Below are 16,971 nucleotides of genomic sequence, written 5' to 3'. Positions count from 1 at the left end.
AGATGTCCAAGCATTGTGAACACGTGGTGGCCATCAGGGGTGATCTGCAAGGGACAGTAAGAGTAGAGCTAGACTTAGTAATTTACTGAGACCCATAGCACATACATGTGATACCTGTTCCATGTTGACCTCATTTATCGACCGTGAATATATTCATTTCTGCATCAGAACATTTTTGATACTAGATATTGCTGTGTGTCATAATTTTTATATTAAATGAACTTTAGAAATAATTTTTTGTTTTTATATTTATTAATATATCTATTTTGTTTGTGAAAAATAAAAAAATTATTTTGGATGATAAAATAGTCATGATTATTTTTATAACAAAAACCTGTAATTTTCATTAGGTTTAACATCGACAAAAATTGCAATTTTAGAATGAAAGATTCAATAAATAGAGTTCTAATAAAGATAGAGCGTAGAAACTTTTTATTCCAAAGCTAAAAGACTTCTCTAAGTAATATATAAATGTGTATTCGATAATTTTTACTTTTCTGGCTATTATATATAACAGAGGAAAAGTGTAGCGCTCGGTCAAAAAATGACCCCTCCCAAATTTTTACATTTTTGGACTCAGGACACTAAAATTTCGAGATATGCAAAAGATTTGAGGTTTTTTCTATATATGTGGATGTTAGACTGTGTGGGGGGCAGTGGCATAGCGTGGGTGTCAGCCGCCCAGGGTGAAGGAAAATTTCGCCGCCCCTTATTTAGGTATCTCAATTTAAAAGACTAAAATTCAGTTTTGTCACAGAATAAGTAATGAAAAATTCAGTGCTAGTGTTGCCGCCTTTTTAAAATCGCTATCCCAGATGGCAGGTGAGGTTTGTTCGAACAGAAGTTCCTGACACATGCGCAATGTCATTTTGCAATGCTAAGAATAATGTGCAGTGCATGTCGATTCTAAATCAGTTACAGTTAGCGATTAGGGAGACTTGGATAGGAGTAATGCAAGTGGCCTAGCTCTATTGGATTTTGGAGGTGTATGTGATTACGAATGAATCGTACAAGCAAAAAAATAAAGGAAAAAAAAAAAGGTTGACATGTTGTGCACGATATCCCCTGACAGCGAGTCGGATGGTAACACTATTCCGTGCTCATTTCAATCGGTTCGAATCATAGGTGGATGAAAATATGAAATAAAATGGTTCAAATTCTTACTAGATATTATTATTATTTATTGTGAAATTTTTTTGCTCCATAAAATGTAAATTTGCTGTCCCCTAAAAAGTGCCGACCGGGGCGGGCCGTCCCTGCCGCTTCCCCTTCGCTACGCTACTGGTGGGGGGGCATGATTTTGTTTATTCTGTTTGAAGCCTAATAATTTCTGTGATCAGAGTGGTCAGAATCGGAGTCAGATGGTTTAACACAGGAGTTAGTTATTAAGTGTTAAAATGGTTGAACTAAATCGTGTCCCCATATACATTCTAACATCTTAGGTGAGAACATCTTAATGGGTTTTACTGTACTATTATAAAATGGCTAAAAAACTTACTTTGAGGGTAGAGATGAGTTTTATTTTATTTTTTTTTTAAATTTTGAATGCTAATAATGAATAAAATATTCATTAACAGATATGACACATGACCACTTTTATGTCTTCACCCTGTCAACCTTTCATTAAGAACCAAAATTTAATAGTATTAATGCCCCTTTATACGCAAGCTACAGTGCCACATTTTCTTTCTTAAACTTTACCCATTCTGAGACATTGTTTAATATCTCAGAACAGAAAATAAATAAATTAGATGCCAACACACACACGCGTGAGAATTTTTTCCCTTTACTGACTTTTTTGAGAGTTCAGGAGGTCTCCAAACGTGTAGATTTGCAAAAAAACTTGGAGGGTCAAATTTGACACGATTTCAATACTTTTCCATTTTATATACATAACAAGTTGGTAAGTAAAAAGGAGTTGGAGTCAGCGGATTTTTTGACGACTCCGACTCCAGCTAAAACACCAAAACTCCACGACTCCGACTTTGACTTTGACTCCACAGCCCTGATATCAGCATAATCCGGTGATTTTTAAAATAATGTGGAATGATAAAAAAAAATCACTTGATCAGAACTCAGCCGCTGCGATTTACTCCATCCCAGTCGAAGACCATCATTTCAATTCAAGATTACATTTCATAAACTACATAGGAGCCACACTTCATAATTTACAGCAGAGGGTCAAAGAACATAAATACGTGGCTAGAAAAAACCTTGGTAACACTGCACTGGCAGCTTATTTACAGAATAATGACATATAGGTTCAATGGAACCAAGCCAAAGTTATTAGGTCCACTTTTAACTTAAACATCATATTTCTAGAATAATTAGAAATATATAAAGCACAGAAAAGGTTGCACTGCATCAATTACTGAGATGCACAAAACCTGTCAAATGCCAGTCAGGCAATTTAAGAAATGTAATTTATGAGCATCTTATTAAGAATTACATCTTACGAATTTAAATTGTTTGATATTTATTAATTTAATTCATTTTACAAGGTTTAATTTTCTGTGTTTATTAATTATTACATTTTAATTATTAAGTATTAAAATTTACATATTTGTGACTTTGTTATTTTGAATTTGTAATTACACGTTCTAAAGAATTCAAAAAGCTTGTTACTGAAGATAAGTAACTGTTTGAAAACATTTTTATTTCAGTAAATTTGTAGCTGGATTTATCAAGGTTTTATATTAATTGGTTTATTCTAGTTCAGCAGAGTAAAAAACACCATTTAAATAATATTAGAGATATATGGAAGCCCTGGAAATTTTTAAAGTTACATTAAAGGGTAACTATATAAATTACAAGTGAGATAAATCCATTTTAAGAGCACTGCAAGCCTGTTATGATCTGTCATTGCGATCCAATATGTATCCAATGAAACTTGATAATAACCCACCTTCAATTGCCATATGTCATTGGGCTATAATTTGGTAATAATAATTATAAATTACTAATGAATTTATCCTAGAGGGAGGCTTTAGGTGCCATCTTGTATTAAATTTAATTAAATCATTTTACATTAACCTGGAAGAAAAGAATCGGCCTGGAGCGGACTCAAACCTGCAACTGCTGCTTACCGTGCAGATGCGTTGCCAGTTACACTACCCAGACCTCCAGTGCAATCTTCTCTTTCGGTATATTTAACACGATATAAGCATAGTCAGTTACTATGTTGCGGACAGGACAGAGTTGCATTCAGCACCCTTGTCCTGTAAATCATTATTGCAATGTATCGGGTGTAGTTAAGATGTTTATATTTATATAAATTTGCTAATTTCGACAATATAAAAACATTAGATCACAGAATTCCATCATTTCAGGTTTTTAAACTTTATGTTTTATAATGTGTTAGCATTTCATTTTAGAACTTATTGGTTCCTGAAGAAGTGTAGACTGAAAATGTTTGAATAGCATTTTTTTACTCTGCTGGTTATAAGGTTGTTAATTAAACAAAAAAATAATTTTTTAAATAAATAATGTTCTGTTCTGTTTTCCTTTTCTTTTATTTTTTTGAAAATACTATTGTTTTATAAAATATAAAATATTTTAATGTATAAAATTTCAAATAATTTATTAGCATTTGTTAATTTTGTCTGTCTTGGTGGCCTTCTGTGGCATTTTAAGACGAAAGTTCAAATTTAAAATTAAGCTTTTTACAAATACATGTTATTAAATTCAATAATTTGATGGTCAGTTGATACTTTAACTAGGCCCTACAAAAGGGGGTGCAGCCAAGGCCCATCAATGGAGAGAAAAATTAAAAATTGTCTGTTTTCTGATTATTTTTTCAAATAATGAAATAACTTTGGCCATAGGTAAACATTATATCAGATTATTTTTATAGTTTAATATCATTGTTGTTTGTATAAGCAGAGTCCTCAAAAAGGAGGCCCAAAATGGTCTTTGTACCAACAGTTTCCCATTCTCTCAGGACCTTGACCTCAGCCTGTCATTCTGAAGTCCTGGGATTGAATCTGAATAGTTGAAAAACTCTATTAATCTTTTGGAGATATGTTGGGTCCTGTCTCTCACTATCCAACCACTCCCATTGTTGGCCTGGCCAAACTCATGATAAGTATTATCCTCTTAATTCCCACAGAATGACAAGTCAAAAATGAAAAAATCTGATATTATTATTATGATTTTTTTACTGAATTATATTATGCGAATATTAAGTATGTTCAATGTTTTAAAGTATTTCTGTCAAGTGTATAGTATAAAGTGAAATATTTTATATTATATAAGAATTTATAGAAGAAATTTCTATTTTAATATTAAATTTAATTCTATATCTTCAATATTTTTATAGGTAAAATTATTACAACCCGAAGAGCAAAAAGATTCGCATAGTAAAAGCGAATCTTCAAATACTACCGATTTGTCACCAAAAGTTGCCGACTGGCGATATGGTCCGGCTCAGCTGTGGTATGACATGCTAAACTTGCCCGAAACCGGAGAAGGTTTCGGCTATGGTTTCAAATTAAAAGAGGTAATGAATTTATAAATTAAAAACTTAACTCAATTAGAGAGAAAAGAAATTCCTAAATTGATGAAAATTGCATCAGTCCTATAGATTTTTAGTTATAAAGGTTTGTTGTGAGTCGGTACAATATGTGAACATATTGTTTAAAATTTGCTAAATATTTATAATTAATTAAAATCTTGATAAAGACTAGTTTTATAATTGTATAAGGTATTATTTACCATTATACAGTTTCCATAAAACATAAGATTGCTCATCAAGTATAAAGTTAGAAGATTAATGATAACATGTCATCAAAAACTTGTATTAAAAAAATATTATATGAAATCTATACACAATTTTGAATGTTAAACATTTACTTATTACTGCTTTGAAGCTTATTGTCAAGCATAGAATTACAAAAATACTTTATAAACTTTGTAAAGTTTATATTTTGTATAGTTTGTAGACTTTTATAAACTAAAAGTTTTGTAATTCTTCTTTGATGAGAAGCCAAAAAGTTTGAAAGTGTCTGATAAACTTAAAATAAACATTATTAGGATCTTCAATAAAGCAGGAAACAGTAGAATTTGGGAGTTAGAAAAGAAAGTTTTAATTAGATATTTTGTTATTGAATGATTCAATATTAGATAAAGATATTCTGTATCTTAGCAAAGTATAGTAATTTAATGTTGGGTTGATAGGATGTGCTTAAATGTGAAAAATCACTACTTTTTGTTATTTTAAAGGGAATTAATAATACAAAAGATTAAATAATGTTTGGTAAGTGTTTAGAAGATATAATAGTAGGCCCTCTTAGTGCCCAAAGGACATAGAGTTAAAAATAATTTCCAAACATTTCTTCTCTTTTTCATAGCAGTGTTTTTTGTATTGAATTGTGAAAAATCTTAGAATAAATGAGAAATACAATAAAATTATATTAATAAATGTTAAATTTGTTCTAGACACTGAATTACAAATTACTAAATCCAACCACTGCCATGTGTCATTGGGCTATATAACAGCTATAATACTATAGCCATTATGTAAACAAATGGCATACGGCAGTGGTTGGCTTTAGTAATATATGTATTGGATTTTTGTAGACTTGTTTGAATTACAAATTACTGCAACTTGTAATTCAGTTGTGCATAATTAAAATTGTACTATACAAAAATCATGTTAAACTATACACTGTTACATTATAAATTCATTAATTTTATTATATTTTGCTATTATTTACAATATGGGTTCCAAACCAAGTCACTAGCAATTCCTTAGAGTTCAATCAATATATCTACTATAAATTACTAGAGATCAGTAAATATATTAGCTTACTGAAATTCAAAGATATATCAATTAATGTAAAACATACAATTTTGGCTTTTGATTTATACTTGATTTTTATTTAATTTTTAGTGTCATCCTATTTATAATTTTTTATTTTGTATCAATATAGAATGATATTGACGAATTCAATCTGGAAACAGGTCAACAAGCAGGAAAGGTTGGAAAAACCTGATTTACATAATCTTTTTGATTAAAATATATAATTTAATTTTCATTTAACTAATAATTAGAAAATTTTCAGTCTGATGGTGATGAAAGTCAAACCGAAAATCCCGAAGAAGACTATCCCGATGACTGTTATCATATGGTAACGCAATTACCATGGGAAGACGATGTAGTTTGGAATGGGGAAGAGATTAAGCAAAAAGTAATTTATATAAATTATAGAAAATATTATTTTATTCTTAATAATAAATTGTAATTATTAATGTGTATTTATTCAATTAAACTATACAAAACTAATCAAATTGAATTACTATATCATTAAAACTGAAATTAACATTTGAAGAACAATCTTAAACTATAAAAAACATATTATCTGCAAAATACAGAAAAATGAATAATTAATACTTTAAACTAATTATTATTATAGTTTAAAATATTACTAAAACAGAATTAGTTTAATAATAAAATCAAGATGAAGATTTAGTTGAAAGCACAGTCAATGTCTTGGTTCATGAACTTAATTCATTCCTTAAAGTTGATTGGAAATCGATTTCTTCTTAAACCGAAACAAATTTCCCCATAAGAAACAATGTAAAATGGATTAATTTGCTCGCGACTCCCAAAACAATCCTTCTTTTATCTTTTTAGCTGTATTTAATCAATACAAATGCAATGTAATATTATATTATAACATACCAACTGAATAATAAATAAAGTTTATAAATAAGAAAGACAATTTCATTTATCCTTATCCATGCTGAAAAGTCTTGATGGCACAAGTGGAGGTGGAAAGGAAGAGAAGCTATTTTTTGGAATGGGAGGTTCTCTCTATAATAACATCAGATAACTGCCCTGCTTCTTTTATCTTTTGTATTTTCTGTTTCTCACTAGTAGATTCTGCCTGGGACTCGTTAGCCTTCTTTTTTCACTAAAAATTTATCTAGCAAAATTTGTTTTGTCTGTGTTTCACAATGTTACAGAAGTGAGACATAGCAAAAGGTTAATGAATGACACAGCTTGCTACTGCCTTATCAGGGTGATACCTTTCAACAAAACTTTGCACTTCACCCCATTTTGCACACATGGCATTAATAATGTAAAGTACTATATTATTTTTCCGACTTTTCCAACGATTATCGATACTACTGTGCGCCGGAAATAGCCGTTCCCTAACGGGTACTTTACGCGGATTCGCGTTAGTGTGCCAGGCCTGGACTTTAAGCGTGCACCGAATTAAATAATTTTGTCAATAACAAAATCAAATATTTAATTAAACTTCTAGTAATAAACTATATACAGTATGTATATAGTATTGTATTCAATGAAATTCAACAAGAATCAAACCGACAAACTCAAATCAATCTATTTCTAACTTAATTCTATTTCCCTTTGGAATTCGACAAAATCAAAGAATTAACTTATAAACAATAATTCTTATAATTTAAAGATCCTAATCGTCACCTCAATATACTAGGAACCTATTTCCTCAAACTCTCAAGCCTTTCTATAATCGTCGATCCACAAATCGAATAACTTCAAAATCGCCTTGGAACTATTTGATCCAATCGGACACCTCTCTTGATCACTGCTACGAAGCTCACCAAAGCTCGTTGCTATCAGGAATTCACCTCGTTCATTTTCACTTGAGTTAGAGGCTTTATAGTGTGAGGTGACGTCACAATTCTGAATGAGATCACTCTCCTCATTTACATACTTATCTGTAACATTAAATTTTTCTCGTTTATCTGGCAGCTTATTTTCCGACAATACTTCGCTAACCTTTTACATTATTCTTTTTTAACAATTATCGGGATGCTTTATTCTTTTAAGATTTAGCGATTCCTAACTGGGTTGTGGGGTCTTCCCCCCCCTTTTCGTCGGTGCGGACTTACTTTTTTCTGCTCGGGAAGCGCAAGTGTGCGCGAGTTTTTCTACGGCGCTTTTCTTTCGTCGGTGAGTTGGTTTCTCTTCTATTTTTAAGTTACTAAGGTGAATGGTGAGGAAACCTTCGTCCTAACAAAACATAAGCCCCAAAAAAAATAGAATAATAAGCAAAATAAAAGTAAATAAAAATAACATTCGGACTTGGTTCCTTACAATAAGAGCACTAGGTGCGTGCTCCTTTTCCTCCTCTTCCTCCAAAGACATCTTCTTTAGCATATTCTTCTGCTGCTTTTTTTGAAGGCATTCAAGTTTGTAGGTAGACAACTCGGTACCATCTAATAGATCTTCAGCAGCAGCATTGTCGACTTTTGCCCAGAGATACGATGTCATTGACAACTCTAGTAGGCTCTGTTTCAAATCCCTTAAAGTTTCTTTCTGCAACACAATCAAGCCAGAGGTTCCTGTAGATTGAGTTCAAGGTCCTGCAAGTCACTTCCTGCCAGGCTTTGTCAATAGGACCTAAGCAATGGAAGATATTGAAGTGGTTCTACCAAAAGTCACAGAGAGTTAATTAATTAACTTTTGTCAGAGTTAATCTCAAAGCACCTTTGAAAAAGGGCTTTGGTGTAATATCTTTTAAAGTTAGAAATGATGTGTTGATCCATCAACTGAATTAGTGGAGTTGTATTAGGAGGCAGAAACTTCATGTTGATGAAGTTGAACTATTCCAGTAACTTGGCCTCCATGCCTAGGGGTGGGCAGGAGCATTGCTCATCAAAAGCAGACACTTCAGTGGCAAGTTATTTTTATTAAGCTATTTCCTCACACTAGGAGCAAAAACATCATGGACCCATTCCAGGAAAAACTGTCTAGTCACACAGGCCTTACTGTTAGCCCTCCATATTACAGACAACTTACTTTTCATAACCTCCATGTGTTATTTCTCTTAAACACATGGAAGTTATCCAAATGATACACGAGCAATGGTTTAACCTTAAAATTGCCACTAGCATTGCCACAAAGCAAAATAGTTAGTCTGTCTTTCATTGGCTTGTGTCCGGGCAAAACCTTTTAAGTATGTTCTCTTTGGTATTTTTTTTTCAAAAACAGTTCAGTTTCATTACAATTAAACACTTGTGGGGAATAAAACTCTCAGCAATCACATACACACCAAATTCTTTTACCAACTTTTCCTTCTCTTTTTTGTTCGCACTTGAAAAATTTAAGAAGCAAGGTGGCATACACAGCATGATTCAGCATCTCTATGCTGAACCATGCTGTGTATGCCACCTTGCTTCTTAAACTTTTCAAGTGTGATATATAAGACAATACTGTATATGCCACTTCACTTCTTAAACTTTTCAAGTGTGATATATAAGACAATACTGTATATGCCACTTCACTTCTTAAACTTTTCAAACCAGCCTTGACTAGCCGTAAACACATTAATCTTAGAACTTGAACCTGGGGTTTTCTTGAGCAAATTTTGATGCAGATGCCTTGTTTTCTTACAAATGATAGTCTCTGAAATACTGTCACTGGCTAACTGCTTTTCATTGATCCAAATCAAGAGCAACTTTTCCACTACTTCTAAGGTCTGAGATCTTTGCTTGGTGATCATAGCCACTTCCTTGGCAACATCAGCATCCTTTATTGCTTCCTTGTTCTTGGTACAGATTGATGACTTTCCTAAGTTGAACTACAAAGCTAGATTCGAGACGCAAATGCCATTTTCATGCTTCCGTATGATCTCTTTCTTTCATCTCTGTTGTTATTTTCACTCTTTTTCTTTTCACCTTTACACTTACACTAGCTTTCTTAGGTTCCATGATGGCTTATGGAATAAAAAAAAAGAAAAAAATTACTATGCAAGAAAAATTGCAAAAGTCAAAGAACAGTTTGCTGCAAAGTGATGCCACGCTGCTGGCTCCATAGATTATACACACATAAATGGACAACTTCAAGAAAATCACATGACTAAAGGTATACAGTGCACCATTGGCTGAAGCATGATATGACAATGATCATGCTATTTACATTTTAACGTTTAACGTGAGTGATGTCATTAGTTTCAATTTACCATGGTGTAAGATTTCCTTTGTTTCTAGCACTGTAGTTTATAATTTAATATAAAATGAAAATTAGAGTTAAATGCATAATTTATGGAAGCAATAATTTGCTATTGTTCACTTTCCTGAAAATTCAGAGAAGTAATAAATAATATTTTTGTATGATAATTAAAATTTTTTTTCTGGCTTATCAATATCCATGTTTTTCTAAAAGATGTTTATTAAAAGTTCTTGCATTTAATTAATACTGTTGAATATAATGCCAAACGTCAATTATGAACTAATATGAAATAATATAAAAAATATATTTGATAATACATTTTTGTTATTTAATTTGAGTTAAACATCTTTAAATATGAGTTATTGGATGTCATTTATATTATGCAAATATCAATTAATACAGTTTTTATGAATTTGATTTAAATTGAATTGTGATGCATACCAAAAACTGGAAGTAGTGTTTTACCCACATGTACATTGGAATCTAATTTGAATAACATCATCATTGATGGTTTGTATTGGGACGTCCAATGACACGAGGAGAATCTTGGTGCCACTACTGAATTGGTAGTCCTGTGATTGATTGGTCAGGCTGTCGACTTTAATGTAGGAAGTATAGGAAGTTGACCATCGGTGGGCATCTCTGTTGAGTAACTTGTTCATAAACCAACTTATAGTATGACAACTGGAACAAATATGGCATTTTGTTCATAAAGCAAATTGTTTATAAACAGGGAAGTTCATAACCCGAGGTTTGACTGTATACACATTTCAAGACAAACACAGATAAATTTTAGAGTTTAATTAATTTATTTCTTTTTATATAAGAATAAAGTAGACATTAATGACATGCTTTTGTAGCTTTTCATTACCTTATATGGTTTGAAATCTGTTGCAAAGGATTTCAAAGAACATGCTTGTAGATTCACTAAAGTGTTGATACTGAAGAAAGACCAGATGTTTGTAATTTGTGTCAAAAATCATTTATTATTAGAAATAAGCTTAAAATGAATTTAAGATTTGTATAAGTGAGGTGCCATATTTGTAAAGCAAGTGTAGGAATATGAGTATGGATCTGAAGAGTCATCTAAGGATTCATCAAATAAAAACTAACTTATATATTTGTGATTCTTGTGATAAGACATTTAGGAGGGGTTGTGATTTACGTATGCATTAAAGATATTTGCACTAGAATCAGGCCTCAAATACTTGAGTCTTGCTGAAAAGGTTTGTTTAATAATAGTAAATTGTTAAATCATCAAAAGTGTCAAACTGAAACACTTCCAAACTTTGATTCAAATCTTCATCTAATGTTCACTGGATGAAGATTTGAATAAACTACAAACATGTAAAAATTCATAGCAAGATGTAAACAAAAGGATGCATTAAGACAATTTCAGAGTTTTTTTGTGTTTGTCTTTACAGTGAAGTTATTAAAGTTGAACTTTTTAATATAATATACTTGCTGGTCGGATGCAAGGTGATTATGGCATTAGTTCTAGTAAAAGGCCCTCTTAGTTTTCTCAGGGTTGGAGAGTCAAAAAATAAATATATGTATATAGTAAATATTTTATATAGAACAAATGACAATGCAAATTCAAATAAACAAATAACATTTTTATGGTAGTAATTATCATTTGATTTAATGCTCAATTAATTTCAGGTTTTAGCTAAATTGAATAATAAAAATAATGCTGCTGGTTGGGTCCCTTCAACTTTAAACAGAACTGCATCAGCTTTCAGTCAGCAAGGTATATAATAGTAATGATTTATTTTATATTCTTATACATTTATTTATTTTTTATTACAAACAATTTTTAAATAAAACGTTATCTTTCAGCCAAAAGTATCATAAGCCCAATAGTATCGGGCACAATCCAAAAGCAGCCAACCCAAACAAGTACCTCTAAAAGCGGAAGCAAAAATACCCAAAATGTACCAAGTCAGTATTGAGAATAAGAATTAAAATGTAATAAATTATAAATTTAATTAATTCCAAAATGAAACAAATGTTTTAGAGATTGAAATTGAGGAGAAAGACGATACGTGGTATTCGATATTTCCCGTTGAGAATGAAGAACTCGTCTATGGTTGTTGGGAAGACGATGTCATTTGGGATACTCAGGTTTGTGTTTCATTTAATTTTTAAAAATAGTCTGCATAAAATTTCAGTAATGCATCAGCTAATTCAGTCAAAAATTTAATATAAATAGAATTATTATTAATAGTCAGACTTTGAAATATTAAATAATATCTTGTAATTAAAGATATTATTGCATTAAATATCCTGTTTATAACAATTTCCAAAACAGCCAGGTTAGTGGCCAAGGTGGCTAAAGTATCAGCCTGCTGCTTTGGGGGACCTAGGATCAAATCTGGGCAGACAAAAACCTCAGAAATTTTTTGGGACTGATCTGTCCTGGATATCTTGGGCCCCATGCAGCTGCCCATTAGCCTGGTTGAACTTACGATGTGTTTGAAAAACTGCCCAGAGGAGATAGAGTTAAAAATAATTTCCAAACGTTTCTTCTTTTTTACATAGCAGTGTTTTTTTGTACTGAATTTGTAAAAAGTATCATTCATTTTTAGGCTGTCACTAAATTGCCCGAGCCAAAAATTCTAACTTTAGATCCAAATGATGAAAATATTATTCTCGGAATTCCTGCCGATCCAGATCCTAATCAACAAAGCAGTAGTGAGCCTGTCAAAGAAAAGAAGGTAATGTTTTTATACTTATTTCTCCATTTAGAATAGACTATTTTGAATCTTATACAGTCAATCCCCCTATAACGCGGGTTCATATAATGCGGATTCGTATATCGCAGCGAAAAAGTTGCGACCGTATTCATATAAAGACACTAAAAGAGACTCATAAAATGCGGTAAAACATCATTGCCGACTTGTGTCGCGACAGGATTGGTCGAATGTGGACCAATAGTGGATGAGCAGCCGAACTACTTACATGCTATAGAGAGTTTAGGCAGATAAGTTGAGTTTACTATCATCTGTACTGTATATAAATTAGGTACTGTAAGTCTAATACAGTACTGTAATTTTATACATTTCTTGTGAAAAAAACATTTCTTATNTACGGAGAGTTTAGGCGGGTAAGTTGAGTTTACTATCGTCTGTACAGTATATAAATTAGGTACTGTAAGTCTAATACAGTACTGTAATTTTATACATTTCTTGTGAAAAAAACATTTCTTATTCATAAAAATTATTTTTATTAATGATGTCTCCAAAGTTCAGTGAATTTTTCGCAGAAAAATAACTTATCAGAAAATGCGCTTCCGTTTGATGCGCTGCTCTGCGACAAAAACAAGCTTAAGCAATGGCATCGTTGAACAGTGCACACTCGGTAAGTAATCCTACAATTTTTTGTTTATAGCATAGTTTATATGGATTATTTCCAAAAAATTATACGTGTTTTGGAAATGTTGAGTCAAATTAGTCNAGCTTAAGCAATGGCATCGTTGAACAGTGCACACTCGGTAAGTAATCCTACAATTTTTTGTTTATAGCATAGTTTATATGGATTATTTCCAAAAAATTATACGTGTTTTGGAAATGTTGAGTCAAATTAGTCTAGAATCGATTAATTTTATGGAAGAAAATCTTTCAAACAGCCGAAGCCCATATACTGCACACGTGCCGGGCTGTGATTGGCTCATGTATTTAAGGATTCCTACAACGTGAAATTCTTATAAAGTGGAATGTATCTACTGCGTTATAGGGGGTCAACTGTAATGATTTATGATGTATGAAAATCTACTTAAATAAAATTTAACATAGCTTAGGTAGATATAAAAGTAGTTAAAGGGATCCTTGTAGGTTTTGTACTAGTTACTATTTAGATGACAATGTTATGAGGAATTGATTCCAAAGTTTATTCTATTTTCTTGGGTTGTTATGTATTGTTTCAGTTCTTTTCTCATTTTGGGGAGTTTGTTTTGTTAAATAGGTAAAAAACCTGTACCCTCCATTTAAAAGCTGATAGCTGCTCGTGCTTATGATTGCTTACAATCAGCAGGTTTTAGTCATAATGCAGTGATTGAAAACTAAATATCAAATACCATAGTAGAGATAACAGAGACTTATCACAATGCTACTGGTGTGATAAGTCTTGTTATTTCTATAGTATTTGAAATTTAGTTTTCAGCAATTTTTGAGACAAGAAACGCTCATATAATAATACAATGAGTTTAAGCTGTTTTATTTTAACATAAAGGTCATTCTATATAATTATAATTTAATTAAGATATAAACTTTTGATGATTATTTTATATCAATTGTATCATTCTGTATAATTTATGCAAACATACGATTTCACTCTTTAATGATATGCATCATTATTTGACAGTGTAGCCTTTCTTAGATTTTTTATAATTTACCTCTGTGCTCAAATGGAAACATAAATATATCCAGATAAATTTTAATTATAAATTAACATATAATAAATATCTTTTAATTTTTGGTACTAAAATGTTATTAATAAATAGAAAATTGAACAACAATTGAAATATAAAAACATTATAAATAATAGGGTTTGCTAATATAAGACAAATTAGTATATATTTTTATAATTTTAATGTATATAAAGTATTTTTTATTATTTAATTAAAAGAAAGAGGATTGTATTTATAGGACATGGTTCGAAAATCACGTATTTTATTGGGAAAAGCGGGAGTCATAGCGGAACCAGAATCTCCAAGTCCAGTAAGTTTTAAGATTAACAAATGTTTTAAACTAGATTTTAATGATGTAATTAAGTAAATATTTTTAATTAATATATTTTTTAATCTGTACATTTGCTTAAATATGCAGTTCATTTTACAATATTGATATAATTGTGAAAGATAAGTGATTTAGATGGGAATAATAATGAATATCAAAGCATTATATCGCTATACATTGTTCAATGTTTTGTAAATGAAAATCTTGTTTGGAAGTAGGTATCATAAAAAAAATGGAAAAATAATTGATTAAACAGTTTTTTATAAGCAAGATTTTAAGAATAATTTTCTCCTCTTATAGATTTTAAAGTATTGAATGCCATTAAATGCACCAATGGAACTTACTTAGTAAAAGACTATAAGCTTAATTTGGTATCAAATTTTGGGTTAGTGCTAATGTAAAGCCAAATTATATAATAAATGCAAAGCTTTATTTAGGAAAAAGGAAACTTGTGTTCTTGGATTATTGTTAGGAGAAAAACCATTTTGAATTGTCAGATTGCTTTAATGGAGCTATTAAACTCTGAAAAAGAAGTAGAAATTTTTGAATCGGAAGATCCAGATTACAAAAGAAGTTCTAAACTTGCTTCAAGTTTAATGAAGACTCATTATTGTTACCACAAAATATATTGAGATGAGAAGATCATTGCTAACGAAAGAGAATGCATCATTGTTGTCAAAAGAATGAAGCTTTTTATACATTTTGTTTTTATTTTATATACTGTGCTACTTATTTTTTTCTTCTTTAATTAAGAAATTCATTTTTTAAGCATCATTTTATTATTTTTCCTCTGTTTTAAAAGATTTTATACAGAATTTCCTTACATTAGAATGTAATTCCATTTAATGCATTGTTTTCTATATACATTTATACCTCACTTTATGAACTTCCACTTTACAAATTATTGTTAAGAATGAGTTAGTTTGTACAGGTAAAGTTTTCCTCTATATGTATATCTTTTTCCATTTATTCCTATTCATCCAGTATACCAGTATATTTTCTTTAACTTCTGATAGTTTTTTCTCTTTTTTCCACATTTAATTCTATCTATCAGTCTATGCCTAGGTCTCTCATGGGTCTTTTTCCTGATATGTTTAGTCAAAAAAATTTCCTTTTATAGATGATTATTTTCCATTCTCTGAAGATATCCATGTCGTTTCATTCTCTGAGTTTCCACTTCTTCTATGATGTTCTTGAGGCTTGTTTTTTCATTGATTATTTGTTATTCTTTCAAGTTATGTCTTAAAATTGCAATGCTAGGGAAAGTATGTTATATTGGATCAAGGCTTAAAGGATGGATAGATAGGCCTTGATAGTGTAAAATGATTATATACACATCACATATACAAATGATAAGTGCAAGTTAGATCCACTAAACTTTCCCACAATGGATATAAAAGGTATGCTGTAGTGCTGTTACTAGACTTTCTTCACAATATTCAGTTTGAAGGTAGAAAATTTCCTCTTGAATTTCAGCTATAGATTTCAGGATTTACATAGATTTCTGTGGATGTTTTGGAGTAGGATCCTCTAAAAATAATTGTGTACCTAATTCAATAAATTAAGAAATGTATTATGTAGAGTAATTTTAAAAAAAAATTAAAATCAGAGGAAACAATTTTTCTTTTATTCCATAAAATATCTGCAAATACCACAAGTTTCTCAATATGGAGACACTGCTGTGAAAAGCTATTAGATGAATGCATTTTGTTACATTATAAGGACCAATATTTTATGTTACAGTGTGGGATTTTCTATTTGGTTTCACTCCTGTTTCTGCTTCATATACATTGCTCGTAGCTTGACCAACCAGCAGTACATAACACAGGATATGGGGTGGTGTCCTATCTTAAGAAGTTTTCTGGTGTTATAATTCAACAGGACAAGGACATTTGATCATATGTTACATGAAATATCATACATTTCTATTATCACCTAGAGCTACTTTCTCCTGGCCTGAACATTCACAGCATTTGTCCTAATTGAAGAAGTTCTGACATGACAATTGGCTTGTCAGACCCCACAAGCAGTTATCAAGGATGAACTTTGTGCATTTGTCACCTAGCAATGGCAGACACATTCAACGTCTTTTCTTATTTGTGCCAAACTATGTAAAATTGATTGATTTTTGTCCTTGTTGGATATGCCAAACATTGATTATTGGTTGTATAATATGTGACCAAGCTGTACTTCCAATGGTGTATATACCGAGACAAAAGAAGTAATCAGTCATTAAAATATTGTTTTGATATCTCATATCTTTCTCAATATTTCAGTTTTAACAGACAGCAGTTT

General features: G+C 31.0%; 1 protein-coding gene across 1 annotated transcript in view; it reads left to right on the top strand.

Annotated features, from left to right (window-relative positions):
* The window catches only part of LOC111636839 (transcription initiation factor TFIID subunit 1-like), an 89,704-nt gene that overhangs the window by 22,380 nt on the left and 50,353 nt on the right, over positions 1-16,971 (top strand). The window contains exons 7-14 of the mRNA XM_023382217.1: positions 4,319-4,498; positions 5,931-5,978; positions 6,063-6,188; positions 11,603-11,690; positions 11,780-11,881; positions 11,958-12,064; positions 12,529-12,657; positions 14,587-14,658. Coding sequence (XP_023237985.1) covers positions 4,319-4,498; positions 5,931-5,978; positions 6,063-6,188; positions 11,603-11,690; positions 11,780-11,881; positions 11,958-12,064; positions 12,529-12,657; positions 14,587-14,658 — 852 coding nt within the window. The remainder of the gene's footprint in view (positions 1-4,318; positions 4,499-5,930; positions 5,979-6,062; positions 6,189-11,602; positions 11,691-11,779; positions 11,882-11,957; positions 12,065-12,528; positions 12,658-14,586; positions 14,659-16,971) is intronic.

The sequence above is a fragment of the Centruroides sculpturatus genome, unplaced genomic scaffold (assembly GCF_000671375.1).
Source record: "Centruroides sculpturatus isolate CEXI.00-Female unplaced genomic scaffold, Cexi_2.0 scaffold1100, whole genome shotgun sequence".
Lineage (NCBI taxonomy): Eukaryota > Metazoa > Arthropoda > Arachnida > Scorpiones > Buthidae > Centruroides > Centruroides sculpturatus.
This window is presented reverse-complemented; position numbering and strand designations above follow the sequence as displayed.